Here is a 20584-nt window from a genome sequence, read left to right as displayed (position 1 = left end):
CAGTATGGCTCAGGACAAGGCATCACAAGGACACAGCAAAAGAGTAAGCAAGAAGACTAGAAGTATATATAGCAAAACATTAACAGCAGCAATGTCTGCACGGTGAAGTAATAAATGATTTTGAATAAATGATTTTATTCATTTAGTACTATATCATTCATTTTTTCTTGATCATTCATTACTATTCATTCTTTTTTTACTATTTATTCATTGTACTTACCCAGTTTTTAACAATGAACACGTAAGTTCATAATAAGTACAATTTTATTTTTAAAATGGAGTCTAATGTCCAGAGTAGCCAAAATCAGATTTGGAGCTCTCTTAACAAGCCTGGGCTTCACAGATCACACATAAATATACAGAATGTTAAGTCTCTATACTCATGTAATAATCTACTTAATATGTGATTATAACTACTAAACTACAGGACACCAATTCCTTCTTTTCTTTTCATTATCCCTCTAACAGAGGTAGATGAGACACAGAGTCAAAATTATCAATCAAGGCTACTCAACCAATGTTATCCATCTCTACTGAAACTCACATGTAGACAAACACATGTGTGCATGCAGATACTACCTACATGCAAGCATACATACACACACACACACACACACACACACACACACACACACACACACACACGAGATTTATTTAAGCTGCCACCAGAGGATTTAAATCAGACACAGATATTATCCCCTTAACAGAACCTAGCATCACTGTTTATAAGTATGTTTTGAATACTATTGATGGGATTAATGGGAAAGAATAAAATCTTCATTTATATTCTACATTTACATTTGACCTAAATATATACATTGCACTGTAAGTTCAATTAGAAATGAGAGGCGGAGTAAAGCCTTCTTTTAAAACAAATTAAGCAGTATAAGCTCTTCTTTATGTATTGTGGTTTCCAAGCAACCCAACTTAAGAGTAAGACAAATGTATGTCTCCCTTCTATCCCTCTGAACAATTTGAGTTGGAGACCTTTTCTCTCTCAGTCCAACCAGAGCTCAGTATCACACACAGTCACTTTGTGCCTCTTTCAGGTGAAAGTTGTCCTGGCTTATCTCCTGCCGAGGAAAGAACTCATCTCCAGGACTCAGGAATCCTGGATTCAAGTTTCTCACCCTTCCAGTAGGAAAAACAAAATGAAACCAACTATCTGATGCCCGGACTGGACCGAGTTTCAGTTGCCTCGTGTGTGAAATGGGAATAAAACTGCCTTTCTTTCCTGACCCGTATACTTTCTTTCTTCCCTTCAGGGCTAGGTTGCTTGACACCCTACACTGAGCTGCACCTGTGTTCCAGGACACGCGCGGGGCGTTTGTGTCTGATGTTCTGACGGAGATGTGGATGGTCATGGGCATGCTCCTTTCAAAGAAGAAGTCGTATACCTCCAACTCCACCTGTAAACAAACAGTTGCATATGAGCCACGCATTGAGATGTTAGAGCATAAAATACCTTCACAGCCCGGACGGGGGCTGCTGCTGCCTGATCTCCTTCATGACAACCTGACCTCACTTTTTCAGGCTCCAGATCTTGCTGTTTAGTTTATAATTTTTAAATTTTCTTCTCAATAAAAGAATTCTTAACCTGAAATAAGCAAATATGCTGAAAAAGTGTCCCTGGCTTTGCTCAGCATCAGACCAATGGAGCCTCTCTCAAAGGTATAGGGTCTAGAGCAGTTCTCAACTAGGGGTGATTTTGTCCCCCCAGGGGACATTTGGGCATGTCTGGAGACATTTCTGGTCTCACACTTGGGTGTGTGTGTGGAGGGGGTGCTCCTGGCATCTAGTGGATAGAGCGATGAGGTGTGCTGCTAACATCCTTCCATGCATAGGACAGCGCCCATGACATAGAATTACCTAGTCCAAATTTCACTGCTGCTGCTCTTGAGACCCGGATCTAGAGGCATCTACACCACTAGCCGTATTTCTAAATATCCAGATTTCACTTGCTCCCGTGAAATCCATAGCTAAGTGGGGCTATGTAAGTTTGAGCCTTATTAGGTGATATGTGTGTGTCTCACCAGGTGTTGACAGAGAAGGATGAGGTATGAGGCAGGAATGGAAGACACCCTGCCTACTTTGGAAGCACGTGTGGTCCCTCTGAGAGGATAAGAGCAATGATCAGACAGCAGCATGTCAGCAACTACAACATAACAGAAGAAACAGCTTCAAGGGAACGGGCTGAAAATGAAACTATACTGAGGAGGGAGAAGTAAGTTTGCAGGTGTAATGTAGATATTAGGTTGAACCACATGAAATTGTATGTTATGTACTCACTAAGAAACTCTTCTCAAATATATGTAATACCCAATAAAATGAGTTTGCGCTTCCCAAAGAGGCGAACGTGACTGGAAGGTAGACTGACCTTCACCCAGAGAAGGTCAGCTGGCTCAGGGGCTCTGACCAAGGCTCCGCCCTCAGCAGTCCCACCCCAGGCGGCTGAGTGAGCGAAGTTCTGCAGAGATGCAGGGCTTCCCGCCCACAATATTGGAACGGGGCATAGTCCCCACTGATATAATTGAGCTACCGTCTCACAAAAATATCACAGATTTGAACAAAGGCTGCACTGAGATTCCATGACACAATGCCAGAAAATGCACATGGGAAGCAGCTGAGGGGCAGCGCTTTCTTTACGAGCTGCAGGTAAACCCGATGGCTAATGAGAAATCACTTCGTAATATGGAAGGAATGAGAGGCAGGGACAGGAAAGAAACAAAAGCTGCCACTTACTTTTATGAAATGAAGGAAATCAAAGCAAAGGGCAAAACGCAGCCCTTACAGTCTGAAGTCTTTTGTCTGCCCTTGGGACTAAACGCTGCAAATGCCAACATTAGGTGGAGGACAATGTGGTAACCCCAGGGACGCTCATTTTCCTTAATAAACCTGAACTCAAGTCTGTATCAATCTGCTCATTTAAATTTCAGCTTGCTGGTAGGTTTTTAAGTATGTGAAGGGTTATTACGTGCAAGTCTGTAACCAGCTGTTCTCTACCCCCTTTTGAATACAAAGTAAGAGGAAAGAGGCTGAAGTGGGAGCAGGAAAGATTTAGATTAAATGGAAAGAAGACTTTCCTGATGGAAAGTGTTGGATAGTGAAATTAGTCATCATAGGAGGCTGTGGAATCGCCTACCCCAAGTCAGTGTTATTAATCAAAATTAAGGACCCCAGTAAGACACTTTTGCAAACAAAAAAGAATTTAAAAATCATAAACAAAACTCATCTCTAACTTCAATGGTCTGTGTAATGCAGGAAGGCTGCTGAGGGCAGCAGAGTTCCTGGACCAAATGTGGCCCTTAGAAATATTTCGTAGACGGCACAATATATTTAGAATGTTTAAATATGGCCCTAGCTGGTTTGGCTCAGTGGATAGAGCGTCAGCCTGCGAACTGAAAGGTCCCAGGTTCGATTCCGGTCAAGGGCACATGCCCAGGTTGTGGATTCGATCCCCAGTGGGGGACTTGCAGGAGGCAGCCAACCCATGATTCTCTCTCATTATGGATGTTTCTCTCTCTCTCTCCCTCTTCCTTCCTCTCTGAAATCAATAAAAATATATTTTTTAAAATGTTTAAATATGTTTTCTATCTTTAAAAACTGAAACCTTTTTACAAAGAAATTATAGACTTCCAAGTTTTCTTGACAAACAAGAGCTAGAGCAACTCCAGGCACCTCTGGATCAGCTGGAGCTGAGCTGCAGCTGCTTCAAAAGGCACCAGCTCGCTCCTCAGTTCCCCACAGTGGCCCTCCAGGAGGGTTTGCCTATCTGCATCACTAGCCTGGCTCCTGTGGGCATTCAAGTTTGCACCCAGATGGACAGTGATTGCTTCTCTTCTGGGGCAATGAATATACAAACTCACCTGAAAGCTAAGGGACATGGCTTTTTAAGTAACTCTGACTACCAAACAGGCTAGAAGTTTTGTCTCCCTTCCTTCTTACCTCGTAATGTCTCCTTTCAGAATGGCTGCTGTTTGGTGGCTGATAGGCAATCTGCATGTCACTGAGATCTTTCCAGGTGAATGAGGAGATTGGTCTGGTGTGATCCCACAGGTGAGTCACAAAGCCCTGCAGCGGGGCTTTAGTAATGTTGAACACCAGCAAGGGTTTGGGGGTCTCATCCTCTTCACAGTCCAGAACTGACGTAGTCAAAGAGGTCAGGATGAACTGATCCACTTCCAGAACAAACATGGCCATGAACGCTGCCCTCGGAGCCTGGTTAGGAATGCCAGCTCTGATGTAGACAGGCAACCACGCACTCTCTGACTTTTGAAGGAGAAAGAAAATATGAAGGGGAAAATGATGTGAATAAAGCCGGAACACACAGGGTGAGTAGTGTGACATTTAATGCACAACCACAACCTGGAGGGTGTATCTAGCAGTGATCTGACACTTGGCTGTACAGGAAATCATCGGGGGAGCTTTCAACACATTCTGATGCCCAAGTTCCCTCTCCCTCTAATTTAATTGTTCTGAGGAGGGGACCAGAAAACTGGCATTTAAAAAAAAAAAATGCTTTTATTGATTTCAGAGCGAAAGGGAGAGGAAGAGAGAGATAGAAACATCAATGATGAGAGAATCATTGATCAACTGCCTCCTGCACGTCCCCACCCCCCCGCCCCCGGGGATTGAGCCTGCCACCCGTGTATATGCCCTGACCAGGAGTTGCATTGTGACCTCCTGCTTCAAGGTGATGCTCAAATACTGAGCCATGCTAGGTGGGTGAAAAACTGTCATTATTAAAGCTGTCTGGTGACTCCAATATACACTGAGTGGCCAGATTATGATGATCTCTGAACGCATAATAATCTGGCCACTCAGTGTATATCCTATATAATAAAAGGCTAATATGCAAATTGTCCCCTCCACCAGGAGTGCGACCAGCAGGCAGGCTGGCCAACTGCCCATGTCCCCTCCCCCTGGCCATGCTGGCCGAACACCACCCATGCACAAATTCATGCACCAGGCCTCTAATACACACACACACACACACACTGAGTGGCCAGATTATTATGCGTTCAGAGATCATAATAATCCGGCCACTCAGTGTATAACCAGTGTTGACAAATGGCACCCACTTTCGCATCAGAAAGAACTGGGCTTTTATTCTATCTCCACCACTTATGATCTACAGGACCTTAGACAAGTTATTTAACTCCCAAATCTCTCTTCCCCCAGCTGTAAAATGGGAATACTAGACTCCCAAGTATATGACAGGAAGTGCCCCCTCACTTCCTGTCATGCAGCTTTAAATCAGGCAGGGGCAGAATGAGAGAAAATGAGCTTATCACTTGATACTCGTGCAACTGAAAAATGGTTACCAGTTTTCTAGTTTGTTAAATCCCTGGGTCTCCAAGTGAGAAGCAGATAACAGGAATTGCAAGTGACCAGTCAGGCTAGCAACACGCCCTCCTCAAATGAGAGCGCTGTGAGGAAGAGGCCTCAAGCCGGGGTCTCCAGAGGAACCGTGAATGTGCATCATGGGACCTGAGGTCGCAGCAAGTGCTATAGGCGGGAAGCATCCTCCTAGCAGGAGATGCTGGTTATCATAGGATTTGATGTTTCCTACTGTTGAGAGAACCAGGCTCAATGATCAGAGTCAAGTTGATTTAATACTGCTGAACACTGGCTATTGAACAACGAGTGTTATTCTGCACATAACAGAAAGTTACAAATGGAATATTGGGGGAGCTCTGTCTCAATTGAACTTCCAATAAGAAAAATATCAGATTTTAATGTGAATGTGAGACCGATACTATGGGCAGAGTTTAACAAACCCTCTTACCCACTATAAGAATATGAAAGGGTTGAGAGAGGTAAGAGAAAGAGAGCTTGTTAGAGAGAGGAGTGACTGGTTGTGCTGAGTCACTCCCCTGACACCCAAAGCCACACAAAGAGGAAGGGTGGGGCAACCCTACATCCCTTGTCTCAGGTGTCAGAAGAGAAATTTCCTTGAGCCCAGCCTTAAAATGTGTCTTTTACAGGTGGAACACACAGAGAGCTGATGCTGGGCACAGACCTGAGGAAGCTACGTGGCCAGAGGCAGGAGAATAATGGTGGCTGTGCAGGGCTCAGCCTACAGTCCTTGTGTGTGGCAGGAAATAATATAAGAATGCTCCCAATAATGAACAACATAAACTGATGAACAAAAACAGATTCAGAGACAGAGAAACATCAATCAGACCATCAAACCTCAAAGGGAAGGTAGGGGAGGGTGTGGGGAGGGGGAGAGATCAACCAAAGGACTTGTATGCATGCATATAAGCCTAACCAATGGACACAGACAATAGGGGGGTGAGGGCATGAGTGGGGGGATAGGGCGGGTAATGGGGGAATAAGGATACATATGTAGCACCTTAATCAATAAAGAAATTAAAAAAAAAAAAAGAATGCTCCCAGTTATAAGCCAAGTAGGACAGAGAGTTGGTCTGGGGTCACCCTGGGCCCTGACCATTAGGGTGCATCCTTGAAAGGCCAAAGAATCCCAGCAGCAAGAAGCTGGAGGTGGCAATCATATCCTAGGAGCTGCAGGAGGAATTGCAAGTGACCACTCAGGCCAGAAATGCATCCTCCTGAGATGAGAGATCTAAGGGGAAGAGGCCTTCATTAAGGGGTGTCTCCAGATGAACCATGAAACTGTCCCAGAGACAAAGGAGCAGCTTGAAACATCTGGCAGACTCAGAGAGCATGAAGTCATACTGCATAGTGGCTGATCAAATAAGACTTCTCTCTCCCACACTCCCACCAAACCACCTGCCCCACAGCCTGGAAGTTCAGAAACTAGCTAGCAACGCTCTAAGAGAGCCCTGCAAGAGAGAAACAGGGAAGACAATCAGCACCCCCCCACCCCCAAGCATGGTTTATGAAGACAAAAGAATGTATTCACATGCCATTTAAAGATCTACCTGAACATTCATAATTTGAAAATTCAAAAAATGGAGAAATCACCATATAAAAGGACTGGTGTTGAACAATATGACCAATTAAACCTAGAGTTAAGACTAAATGTTATTTTAAACATTTTAAGAAAATGAATAAAAATATCAAAAGACCTTACTTGAAATAGAAGATGTAAGAAATAACACTAGTAAGAAACAATAAAAGATAACCATCATATGCTAGAACTAAAATTGCAGATTATATAAACAAAGCCTGAGAGGTGGGTAACTGCCAGGAAAAAGGATAAATAGGATCAATCCTTATCATCTATAGGAAGGAGCCAGTGAGCTTGTTATTTTTTTACTTTAACTATTAAAAACATAGGTTAAATAATTTTTTTAAATTTATAATTTAATCCTGGTAAAACACAAGGTGGGATAAAGGATTTCCAAATAAGTACAGATAAAGCCAGAGAAAATTTAGCCTGTCGTGTAAGACAGCTTTTTAATATGAAAAGCAAAAAACAAAAGGAAAAAAACACCCTTATATGTCTATTATTACAAAAATATAGCTTATATTCCTTTCTTCTAGACAAATATTTTGAAATTAAATATCCAATTATGTGTGTCTTGCACAAGAAGCATTTAAAATAAAATTATATACAAAGGTTAGAAGTAAAAGGATGATCCAAAGTTATCATGTAAGAAAATAAAAAAGCAAAAGTGACCATATCAATTTCAAAGAAAGATAAATCCAAGGCAAGAAGCACTAAAAAAAAAAAAAAAAAAAAAAACTAGAGTGGGCTTTGATACGATAATTTATACAAGACAAGGCTTCTGCTAAGCATCATTATATTTAATATTATTCTGGCCAACTCAGTGAAGAAGAGACCAGAAATAACAGGAATAATTACTGAAAAAGGAAAGATAAAATTATCATGATTAGTAAAAGATATAATTATGGTTTGTAAAAGCCCAAAGAATTGAAACGTTCTTAGAATAATTGAATCCAAGAAAAAAAGCCAGAGAGAAGAAAATTATACTAAAAAAAAAAAATCGCTTTCCTATTTTTCATCAGTAACCAATTAGAAGATATAATAGAGGGGGGAAAGCCCATTCCCAATAAGTTTACAAAAAAAACCAAAAAAACTGCCTAGGACTAGATTTACTAAGTGTGGTCAACTTGCATGAAGAAAACTGAAAACTTTAAGGAGACATATCAAAGAGCATTTGCCTAGGTGAAGTAAGACACCTCAGTTCTGGGTGAGAAGACTAAATATAGTAAATGTTCTAATGTCCCAATTCTTCCCTAAATAACTTGTAGTTTTAATTGAATCCTGATAATAATACATAGGGGCTTAATTTTAAACCAACATAAATGATTTCATCATTTATCTGGAACTAAGAATAGTTGAGAATGAATAAGAAAATTTTGTAAACGAGTGAGGAGGAAGAACCTGCCTGTAAAATATTAAAGTGTATTATAAACCCATTATATTTAGAATAACTCAGAATTGACAAAGCAATAAATAGGCAAATCTAAGAACAAAAGAGCTAGCTTTGAAATAGTATCTTTCTGTACAATAAAAGAATCACTGAAAATCAATGTTAATAGGTTAATTATTCAACAATAGTGTCGAAAGTTTTGGCTACTTGGAAAAAACTCTTCCTGTGTTTCAAAATATAATAAAGTTTGTTGCAGGTGGATTAAAGAGGCAAACATAAACAAGAAAACCTTTAAATTTTTAGAAAAAAATTATTGGTAAAAAAAAAATTGATAAGGATAGACTTATACAAGCATAAAAATATAACATTTTAAATAGAGCATAAGTTTAACTTCATAAAATAAAACTTTGGTGTGCATGTCTACCCTCTGTGTGTATATATATGTGTGTGTGTGTGTGTGTATGTGTGTATCTAAAAGTTGTAGAAATATAGGTAGTTTTATTTCTTTCTATTTTGCTTTCTGTGTTTTTTAAAAATGCTCTTTGCAGTGAGCATATTAATTTTATATTCATAAGAGAATCTGTTGTATGACATGCCAAATTGTCTATGAAATAGGTTAATTCTAAATAAATTAAGAAGGTGCTTTAAAGGGGTCAAGTCCCAATAAAACTGATCTGAAAATATAAATAAAGCTCTAACTCAGTATAGAAAGAAAAAAAGAAGAAAAATCAATCAAGTAAAAAAAAGGATCTACTTTTTTTTTTTTATGGAGCTAAGAAAGCATTAAAAGTAAAGGAGTTTCACATCAAAACAAGCAGAAGACATCTACTAGTAGTTAGGAGACCTAGAGTTTAGTCTTGGCTCAGCCATAAAAGAGCCGTGTATGTTTGGGCAAGGTATACAATTCCTCTGGCCACAACTATACAGTAAGATGGGCTAAACCAGTTACTTCAAACCTGGCTGATGACCAGGTTTTTTTATTGGGTGGCTTTTTAACTGGCTTTTGTGTGGTGCTTACTATGTGCCAGGCTTTGTGCCAAGTGCTTTATAAGTATTACATCATTTAATTCTCTCGATTAGTCTAAAAAGTAGGTATTATTACCCCCATTTTAAGATTAAAGAAATAAAGCATAAAGTTCAAAGTCACACAGTTAGTTAAGTAGACATTTGAACCCAGACCATCTGTGCCCAGCATCGTGACCTTGACTATTAAATGTTAGACTCAATCTACCTCAAAGTTTTTTCCAAATCTCAATTCTAAAATTTTCTGATCCTATTTTACCATTTCCTTATTATATCATGTCTTATCAATTCCTGAGGGATAATAATGTTCAATGTTTGGATCACAGGAGAATCCCTAGTGAGAAATCATACTGTGAGCAATGAAAGTCTTTCACAAATGTTATCTTGGATCATTGGATATCAGCAAAAAAATCCAAACTGTTTCAGATGGTACACAGTCTCCTCAACTACCAAATAAATAAATTATAGAATAGATGAATCGGTAGAGTAGCATGTTAAATATTTCAGATAAGTTGATTCCACTTTATGTCATCATTTCAATGTGAAGAGAACGAGAGGAGGGCATGAGAGCTTAAAAGAAATTGGAAGATGGAGGAGGCTGTTGGAGGCCTGTCTCCTTGATGATCCAGTCCTCCACCTCAAAATCCAAAAGCGTTAAAGGACGCAACCTGCTACACCCATAACAGAGGGGCTGAGGTCCCCTCCCTCCCAGTTCCTGTGGCCTCACAGAGTGGGTATGTAGACCCTGATTTTCCCTAACAGCTGAAAAGTGGTTCTAATAAAGAAGGGGGAAGTGAGGCATCAAAGAGGTGTTACAAAAGGTCAAATGACAAGCTGAAGAATATGGAAGGGGGGCGAGGGGAAGAAGGGAAGCATGAAACTGGCCCCAGTCCAGAGATAGAAAACAGCTAAGCTGCTTAGCTGGTACACCGTTACCCCAGCTGTTTATACTGACACTAGAGGCTTGATGCATGAGATTTGTGCACTGGGAGGCGGGGGGTGGGGTGGGGGGGTCACCCTCAGCCTGGCCTGTGACCTCTCACAGTCCAGGAGCCCTTGGGGGATTGACTAATGGCGGGGAGCGGGCCTAAGCCGGCAGTTGGACATCCTTAGCAATGCCGCGAAGGTGGGAGAGGCTCCCGCCACTGCCACTGCACTTGCCAGCAGTGAGCCCAGCTTCTGGCTGAGCAGCATTCCCGCTGTGGGAGCGCACTGACCATGAGGGGGCAGCTCCTGCATTGAGCGTCTTCCCCTGGTGGTCAGTGCGCGTCATAGCAACCGGTCATTCCACCGTTCGGTCTATTTGTATATTAGCCTTTTATTATATAGGATTATATCCAAAAGCCTCTGTTTCAAGCACTTTACTGGCAGAATAAACAAGCCTACAGTTCTAATGAGTCACTTAACAGTTCCATCCACAATGCCCAGGAACTCTCCCTGACATGGGAACCAACATGAACACCTCCATGGAACTGGCCCTCTTTTTGTCGATCAGCTGGGGACACAGACACATAACCCAAACTCTACCTTGTATACGATCTTACTCCTGCTATCTGTGAGGTCCAGTCGGATGGAGATATAATCAATGTTGGGAGAAGGAGGATCCTTATGTTGATATCGAAGCCCCATCAGCAGGAACTCCTCACAGCTCACCGTGAGACTTCCTATTTTCTTCAGTCCCAGGGCACAGCTTCCCCCTGGACACTTGAGTTCTGTTCCCAGCTCTGGAATGTATAGCACTGAATTAAGATAGTCATTTGAAAAATGCGATTGTAAAATTTAAAAGCCAATCCTCCTTCCTGGGGTATTTATTCCCTCTCACTGCCCCCAAGAATACTCATGTGTACCCTCCAATCATTCGCTGAGTGGGTTGTTATTATTCTTAAAGCCTGTAATTTCCTTTACTAAAAAGAATAGTTGACCAGTTGTCTCATGAGATCCTTGCCCACCAGAAGTTACACTGAGAGAAAAAACAATAAAATGCATTTTCTGGTACTTGAACATCTCTGACAAAAACAAGCTGGCGGCTCACTGTAAGCCTTCCCAAGTCCAGCCACAGTCTCCCTTTATAGCACCCACTTCCATGGATCCATCATGCAATCTCTCTCTATTAGGCTGATCTACACACTGACATTCGCTCCCCATCGCGCTTGTCACACACTGGAGTCCCTGCATACCTTTCCAGGTCCGCTTAGTCTTTTAGTGAATTTCCCCTTAAACATTCTTGGACCAACTGAACCAACCTGCTCTCTTCCACTGAAAACCATAATCACCTCTATAACAGTCTTCCTGTCATTTTTTGAGTGGCCTTCTATATATTTCTCAAGAGTACAAAATGGATATTCTGCTTCTTAACCAGAAGATTGAATGCAATGACACGTGTAAACATGTCTTTAGCTGTAAACTGCTGTCCAGATTCAAGGTGTTACGATGACTATGATTACCCCTTCTATTTCTTGGTCTTCCCGTAATGCCTAGAACACTATTAGCCATAGAGGAGTTGTCCAAAATATCTTGATTAAATGAATAACAGAAGAAAATGATCTACTAACTCTTCCTGATTTAAACCATGGCTGATGCCCACCAGCTCTACCTCAAACCTGCTCATCTAATCTAATAATAGACAAATATGCAAATTGACCGCACCTTCGCTATACCTAAGCCACGCCCACCAGCCAAGCCACGCCCACCAACCAATCAGGATGAGTATGCAAATTACCCCAACAAAGATGGTGGCTAATTTGCATATCAAGACAGCGTCGAAAGAAGCCAAGAACTGCAGAAGGGAGTAAAGCTTCGAAGAAGCAAGCAAGCCGGGAGGGAGGAGAAGGGAGGAGCGAAGTCAGGGCAGGGGGCGAAGGGAAAAGCAGGCGGGCTGGAGGAGAAGGCGGGGCGGGCGACAAGGGTGGAGCGGAGGCGGGGTAGAGTGCAGCAGGAAATCCTATTGCAGGATTTTTCCTGCAACGGGAAAGCTAGTAATCTAATAATAATTAATGAATACACCAACTACTCTTACTACCACCACCTTTGCGGCTGTGAATAACAGCTGACGTTTCTTGAGCACTTACTATGACCCATACTGTGTGAAGTACTGTGTGCTCACTTACTCCATCCTTATACAATCCTACGGAGCAGCTATGATCCTCGCCCATTTCATAGAGGCTTGCACCGGTTAAGTAAAATCACACGGGAAATAAATAGCAGAGGCGGTTTTGAAACTCAGATCTCTTTGACTCCAAAGTCTTAACCACTACCCTACATTTTTTTTCAACCAGCTACAAATCAGACTAAGCAAAACTCTCTCATAGTGGAAGATGACCATTTACAGATACTTTTGTCAGTTTTAGTAACCCTCAGATAATTATTAAAACATTTCGTACGAGACTTCGGGAAAAAACTGTGTGGCTGATCTCCACGAGGTTCTTCTGGCCCAGGCTCCACCATAACCACCTGGCCATGGGCTGGCAGCCGAGTGCCCGCAGGGTCCAGCCTGACTGTACACTCCAGGCTAGGCGTCCTATCATAATCAAATCTAAGCAGGTTCTTATCAATGGCTCGGGACAGGCCGTAGAATTCAGACACCTCCAGTACATTGTTACTCATACGGATGATGTTACAGTCTGGTTCCAGGAGATAGACACGCAGGGTAAAGGTTTCTGTGAAAGTGTCTGTCTCAGTAAATCTGTGGGGAGAACAAAGCAAAGGCAAAATTTATTGGTGCTCGGGTACCTTTTTTTTTTCATCCCCAATATCCCCTTTTATTTTTTTAAATAATTTTTATGTTTCAATTACAGTTGCCATACATTATATTAGTTTCAGGTATACAACAGAGTGATTAGACATTCATATAAGTTATGAAGTGATCACCTCGATAAATCTGTTGCCCACCTGACACCATACATAGTTATTACAATATTATTGACTATATTCCCTATGCTGTACTTTACACCCCTGTGACTATTCTGTAACTACCAGTTTGTACTTCTTAATCTCTTCACCTATTTCACCCATCTTCCCAACCCCCTGCCATCTGGCAACCATCAAAATGTTCTCTGTATCTATGAGTCTGTTTCTGTTCTGCTTATTCATTTATTTTGGGGTTTTTTTTTTAGATTCCACATATAAGTTAAATCATATGGTATTTGTCTTCCTCTGTCTGACTTATTTCACTCAGCACAATACTCTCTAGGCTTTTCCATGTTGTTGCAGATGGCAAGATTTTGTTCTTTTTTATGGCTGAGTGATATTATCTAATACATTTTAAAAAAACAGATGATAAACTTCTTATAACTAAGCAGCTGCTCATCAAAAAGAATACTTTTACTGAATTTTGGGACATATATTCCTCCAAATTCTCATTAAGAATTTATAGTTTACTAGTATAATTTCCATTTCCTATTATAAGGGGATAGTTGGATCCAGAGATACCTGTACAAGAACCCTAACGGGAAACAGGACAGGGCTAATCATTTGCCACAGAAAAGCCCCAAGAAAGATGATACAAATAAAGAACACTGAACACTGGCTACAATTCTCACCTCACCCATTCAGGTCTCCAGTTTCTACTGATTGCTTTCTTGTTTGGAATCTAGTAACTCCTCCATGGTAATACCTATCCACAGAAAAAGAAGTGCCCAGAATAATCATCTAGCAAAGAATGCACAAGGATCCTGTGATGCTTACCTGTAAAGTCTAAGCTTCACTGTGTCTTCATCAAGAATTGGGCACCCGTTGTGAATATACTTTACTTCATTGGGAAGGAAATGGCAGTCAAAGACCTAGTTCACATGAAGAAATGGATAAATATCTATGAGAAAATTGGTACAAGAGTTAATTTTTCCAGCAGTGAGTGGAGTACTGCTTGGAGAAATTACGGTTTGTTAACATCTTGTTTTGTTTTTTTGTTTCGTGTGTGTGTGTGTGTGTGTGTGTGTGTGTGTGTGTGTTTTAATCACCACCACCTATACCCACGCCCATGCCCACTCATCATTCTTTAAATAATTATCTTTTTACAGTCTACAGTGCATTTGAAATATGGTTCCATAAATCAAAATGTTATTTACCCACACTCCTCAGGAGTTCATAGTTCATAGCAGTTGGGTAAGGAAGGTCTACTATGTGTATGCATGAAAAAGCATGCATTACCCAGCCCATGAAAACACTGGATGAGTTCTGTATATATATTTTTTCTTCTCCTTTTATTTATTCCTTTTCCAAATAGCATTTTTATATTAAAAAAACAAAGGCACTAACTATGGACACTAATGTAATTCATCAGAGCCAAACCTGACCCACAGTTGTTTCTCATCTACTTTAGAGAGACCGCTTTTGTTCTTTATGTGATAACAGAAATGGTTGGTAAGACAAATAGCAACCTAAAGGCAATTACTTCTATTCAAATAAAATTATAATTAACTGGATCACCTCATTCAGAACTGAGAACTCTAGTTTTTAAAAGATGTCTTTTCTCTTCCACCTATACCATGACCCTCATTCTGCCCACTCTGACTTGGCAGAGTTCTAAGAAACACAGCAGGTCCTCGGATAATGTTGTTTCTTTCAACGTCATTCTGTTATAACACTGATGAGATGCAGTAGGACCTTAACTCTTGTTTGTATCCATTAGCCTATGGTAAAATTGGTTTTGTTACACGTCGTTTAGCGTAAAGTCGCAGAACTTATTGATGATGTTAAGTGAGGACTCACTGCTCCCTTGAGGTATTCACACATCATCACTGTTGAGTTCATGATGTTTAGCCTGTACCTCGTTATAGCTTCGAACATTTACAGACAACATACTCCTCTCTGAGAAGACTTTACCACAAATACCAATGATCTTTTCCCACAGACATCATTGGTTCCTCTTTCTAATTTACAACAAAGAAGGAATAAAGGAAAGACCTTCCCCATATCATTGACAAATAGTCAGGGTAATAAAGAGACAATCTGTTTTGTTAAAAGAAACATCTGTTTTATGTTTCGTAATATGTTTTCCTTTTATAAAAGGCGACAACCATAATTGTCCATAAATTTACTAACTAAAACAAAAAAGAGCTAAATCCTTTTCTAATTACTGTCTAGCTTTGTTTTTTTCCACTTCAACTGCTTTTCAATTACAATTTATAATTAAATTGTCACACATTCCTAACTCATTACTCACTTTAATGACAGTAAACTGGTTCAAACTAGAAATGTTTTCTTACTGCTGTATTTCTTACACAAAAGAGCAAGCTCAGCACCAAACCTGGGTGTTTTCCTACCCAGGAAATTTTTTGCTCTGGGACAGGTGTGAGAAGTGCTGTGTGTGAGGAAGTCTTGCCCTAAAACATAAAACAAAACAAAACAAAAAAACCCACACAGCCATCGACCTTATCTAATTGACTATATCAGGAGGGTTGTCTAAACAGAAGATACTGATGTTTACCAATTGAAATCCCTTTCCAAATAGCCAATAGGAAAATGAACCTGTTGGTCCTAGGACAAACTTCAGTAATGAAATGAAAACACTAATTGAACAGATGTTAAACAAAACATTTCCTGTGCAAATCAAATAAAACTGTTCATTACCCAGCAGGGTGTTGTTAATACAGTCATCTTGCTAGAAATGGGTTCACATAAGCCTTGCTTTCAACATCCTACTAAGATCTATTAAAGAATAATGTGTAGGCTGTGTGTGTGTGTGTGTGTGTGTGTGTGTGTGTGTGTGTGTGTATGTTCTTGGCTGTGCTTCATTTCAAAAACTCCATAAGAAATAAATCCCTGGAGCGAGCTAAATCAACCTGGATTAAAAACAAGCACACTTTTCAAAAAGGTAGACTTTACTTGGCAATCTTGTTTTTTGTTAAAATTATTGTAATAAAAATAGGAAGATGACCTGGCAGTTTGAGAAATAAAGCTTTCTGGATATCTAGATTTCTTTATGGTACAAAGTTCTAATATTTGACCCCAAAAATGTGATGAAACTTCACATTTTAATGAATTCCCTTCCCATAGGATACATTTTAGAAGGTGCAAATCACACATCTACTTTAAATGATATAAATCTATTCGAGATGTCAAATTTACCTCTGGAAATACGCTGAACATTCAGGACTTGTTTGTTGTTTTGTTTTGTTGTTGTTGTGTGGTGTTTTTTTTTAATGAGCAACAGCATCCTAAGGGATCATATGGGGACAGTCTTGGCTCACTCCCTTTCCTAGCAGTCAGGGCTTTCCTAAGTCAGCCAGGCATGTTGTTGTTTCTGATCCAAATTGTGTTTCTATATGGAATTTTGCCTTAAAACCAGGGAAAGTTTGCGATGAAGATAACTTGGAGATCTATTACAACCCTTCATCCTTGTGACCAAATAGCTTTTTTTTTTTAACCTAATTTTAGATCCCTTTTTGCTCTCCAGGGCCTCACAGCCAGCCAAATAGTGAGGACCACTGAAACAGCATTGAAAATATACAATAGAGACAATTCCATTACTCTCAGAAAAAAGTGCTATATATATTTAGAAGTGATAGGCTCTTTGGGATGGGAAGAAGATACCCCTCATAGGCTGACTTAAGTAACAGTACCTCCTCCCCAAAGTGCTTTCTAAGGAGAGAGAATCTGGTGAAGAACAGGGCTTTTGTTTTGCTCAGTGGGGGATGCATGCTTGGGAAGGAGCTAGACCAAAGATGGCCCCAGCATGCTACTAGGAGGAATTTTTCTTCTCTTCTTCCCCCACAAAATATTCATCCTCACTTCGAAATAAATGTTGGACATTTTTAAAATATATTGATTGGAAGGGGTACCAAATTATTAGTTCATCCGTCTTTATAAAGCACCTACACATATCCATCCGGGGACCCCAGTCCCCAAGGATTAGGATCCTATCTTACTGCTCCCAAAACACCAAGGGGTTTTTTTTTATGACCCCTGTCCCTGTAGTTGGGTCTCCATTGCTTGCAGCTGAGCTTATTTATGTCACCTGCCCATCTGGGACTCTCCTTTCTCCTTGAGTGATAGGTGTCAATCAAACACATTTTCAGAGTGCAGGTGTACTGAGAAAAAGTGAGGAGATACTGAAATGATCAAACACTTAGGGACCTGGGGCCATTACTGCATACTAGCATTTTTTAGATGCCCACCTGAAGCTCTTTGACTGACAAAAGCAAAGCTCGTGGGAAACTGGAGGGAAATATTTGTTTACTAGCACATCAGGAATTCTCCCAACATAAAAGCCCTCCACAGAATTCTGATGTGCTTCAGAACTGGATCATAACTTTGTGTCATAAATAGAATATCTAGAGATATCAATTTGAGCTACCATCTATCTAAGCCTCTATAATCCACCTCTACAACTTCCATTACCACTTTTGAACAACTTTATGGAAGGAATATGTTCTTTACTCAAATGAAGAAGAAAATTAATGTTCACAGTTCAGTAAGTGGAAATGATATATTTTTCCAGAAGCAGCAGCCAATGTTGAATATTCTCAAAATTGTTTACATTGGGAGGATAATTAAACCACAGTAGAAACAAGTCATAAAACCGGAAGCAATATTTCTATTTTGTATGCAAGTAGAAGGCAATTATTCACCCTAGAAAAGGATTGGGCACAGAATTCCCTTAAATGACAAGATCTCCTAGGTTTCGAATAAAGGAAAAAACTTTATGCAGACATTTTTGAAGAACAGTGAATATTTATCTTCACCTCTTTCCCACATCTCTTCCATTACTCAAGGGAATATTCAAGTGATGTTAACAAAGGAAAATGTCTTCCTGTTTTACTTTGCTATTCTGTGGCCACAGGTGTGTCCTAAAAATGCCTCGAAATCCTGCTATCTCATCCAAAGGTGCCCTGACGAGCAATGGGTGAGATCATTTTGGGCAGGGATAACCCATAAAGACTGACCATCTCTCACCACACGGGAGACTGCCTACTCCAGCTCTTGGAAAACTGTCTCTGTTTTGTGCTCTCCCCCACACACACTCTCGCACACTCACATTCATACACACTACAGAGGAGAAAATCTCAGGCGTGACCTACCTGTGGAATGAGTTTCCCAACCCTCTGGGTTATTGGCTCATTCATCACAACTTCCACTTTGCAAGCATCTTTCTCTTTGGGGATGGCAAACTTCAGGTCATCTCCCGACAGGAAGGCAGAGCTGCCCTTCATCACCCTGACCCCACGGTTCACGCTGATGAAGGTGGGGCTGGCCCAGCCCAGGAGCAGCAGCAGCAGGGCTGTCAGCCCACCCCAGCTCACGGAGCTCATGCCGACAGGGCCAGCTCGCTTCCGTCCACCGGTGAAATCCCTTCAACAAGGAGGGCTTCTGTGCTTCTTCCGGGGATGTCAGCTCATAGTCCAAGGGGCAGGGCAAGGGGTCCCGACAATGTGCCCCAAGTTCCTAACATGCTTCTTTCATTGCAAACTCAGACAAGGAGGCCTTTCAGGCAATCCCAACGCTTTTAATAAAACTCGCTGATCACTCCTGACAACGCTGGCAAGATTAATGTGCTTTTCTAATCCTGCAAATGGGAATAGGGGTTGGAGGAAAGTAAGAGAGACCAAAAGGTTTGTATGGCTATTCAACAGGTCCCTACCAACAAAGCAATCTTTCAACCAGCCTATCTTTTTAGTTAAATTAAAAACAAATAAACTGGCTTGACCTCCAGGTCCATCTGAAAGGCAATGCAGTCATTTCATTACACTGCTTGTAACTCCTGCTTCCGGACTCAACCTGCCCCCGTTGAGATGTCAGCTGTGTGGTCCAACAGGAGCCAGCCAGCCAGCTGCCCAAGTGCAGCGTGTGGTCCCCTGGGTTCAGAGAGAGTTGTTGAACTCTTTGCTTCTGCTTCCTCGTTTAACAAATTATAAATTAACGTGTGGAAGAGAGCTGATAGCATTATTTGTACACTGTTTGAAAACATGATTAAATCTCAACAATAAACTATATCCTTAAATTTGAGGTATGATTAGGTGAACTGAGGGTAGTTTATTATACCCATAGACAAGCTTTACATTTAAATGATCACAATAAATGTCTGTGCATAATCAATGGATACTAAAATAAATTTTGACAAAAAGAAAATGCCTCTATTATTTACATCTAATACATTAAAGGAAGGCTCATTCTCTTGTCACTGTCTGAACCCTTTCACTTTTGAGGTACTGCATGGCATGTGTCACCTGACACCTGAGGGGTGTGCGCTTTAAAGCAGCTTGGTTTTGACGGTGTCAATCCCCAAATAAAACAGTTCACACACTCCCATGACCACACTGCCCACACGCAGGCTGAATGAATTACATTGGCTTATTCAGGCAAGAATGTAAATTTGGGTGTTGAACTCTCACAACAAAATCAAATCTTGTTTTCATTCACACTTGGCATCTCAGAGAGAAGAGAGGCAGCAGGGTAAGTAGGTGTCTCCCAAAACTGAAAGATAAGCGTGAAAATTGCATAATGAGACTTAAACAAATTAAGTCAACATGTAAAGGATTCAAGGGCTCTGGACTCTTGTGCATTCCTCTTATCTCATTCTTCTCTCACTTCTTTACTGCTTCTTCATAGACTCCCCAACTTTTTAATATTGAGGAACCTATAGCCCAGTCCTTGGACCTGTTTTTTGTCTATCCTCACTCCTTAGTGATCTCATTCCTTGGCTTTAAGTACCACTTATATGCTAATGAACCCCAAATTTATCTCTCTAACCTCCTCTCTGAAATCTAGATTTGTACATGAAACTGCTTATTTGACATTTTTGTGTGGGTATGCAACAGGCAACTCACATTTTATGTAGCCAAATTTGTGCTCTGGGTCTTCCCTCCCTCATTCTTCCCTTTCTCAGTTAATGGCAACTCCATCTTTTCAGTTGTTCTCTCTTTATCTCACACTTTAATCCAAATAGACCAAAAAAAAAAATTCTGTTTGTTCACTGTGATGGACAAACCTTAGGGTAACCTCCAATAATTCCAGCCTCCTAGTATCCAGAATTTCTCTCCCCTTGAGTGGCAGCAGAACAAATGACCTTTCCAACCAACAGAATAAGGCAAAGGTGATGGGGTGTCATTCCCATGGTTACATTACATCACATATGACTCTCCTGGCAGACAGCAGCTAGGAGCTCTCCTACTGAACTTGAAGAAGCAAGCCTCCATAAGTTCTACTGTCACAAGGAAATGAATTCTGCCAACAACCCGAATGAGCTTGGGAGAAGATGCTTCCTAAATCAAGTCTCCAGATAAGAATGAAGCCCAGTC

At 40.8% G+C, this 20584-nt stretch overlaps 1 protein-coding gene across 1 annotated transcript in view; it reads right to left on the bottom strand.

Annotated features, from left to right (window-relative positions):
• The window catches only part of FREM1 (FRAS1 related extracellular matrix 1), a 125119-nt gene extending 106521 nt beyond the window's left edge, over nucleotides 1-18598 (bottom strand). The window contains exons 1-6 of the mRNA XM_054727281.1: nucleotides 18368-18598; nucleotides 14034-14128; nucleotides 12731-13032; nucleotides 10878-11074; nucleotides 3946-4269; nucleotides 1301-1409 (exon numbers count right to left, since the gene is read on the bottom strand). Coding sequence (XP_054583256.1) covers nucleotides 1301-1409; nucleotides 3946-4269; nucleotides 10878-11074; nucleotides 12731-13032; nucleotides 14034-14128; nucleotides 18368-18598 — 1258 coding nt within the window. The remainder of the gene's footprint in view (nucleotides 1-1300; nucleotides 1410-3945; nucleotides 4270-10877; nucleotides 11075-12730; nucleotides 13033-14033; nucleotides 14129-18367) is intronic.
• Nucleotides 18599-20584: the final 1986 nt, after the last annotated feature.

This window comes from Eptesicus fuscus, chromosome 15 (assembly GCF_027574615.1).
Source record: "Eptesicus fuscus isolate TK198812 chromosome 15, DD_ASM_mEF_20220401, whole genome shotgun sequence".
NCBI lineage: Eukaryota > Metazoa > Chordata > Mammalia > Chiroptera > Vespertilionidae > Eptesicus > Eptesicus fuscus.
This window is presented reverse-complemented; position numbering and strand designations above follow the sequence as displayed.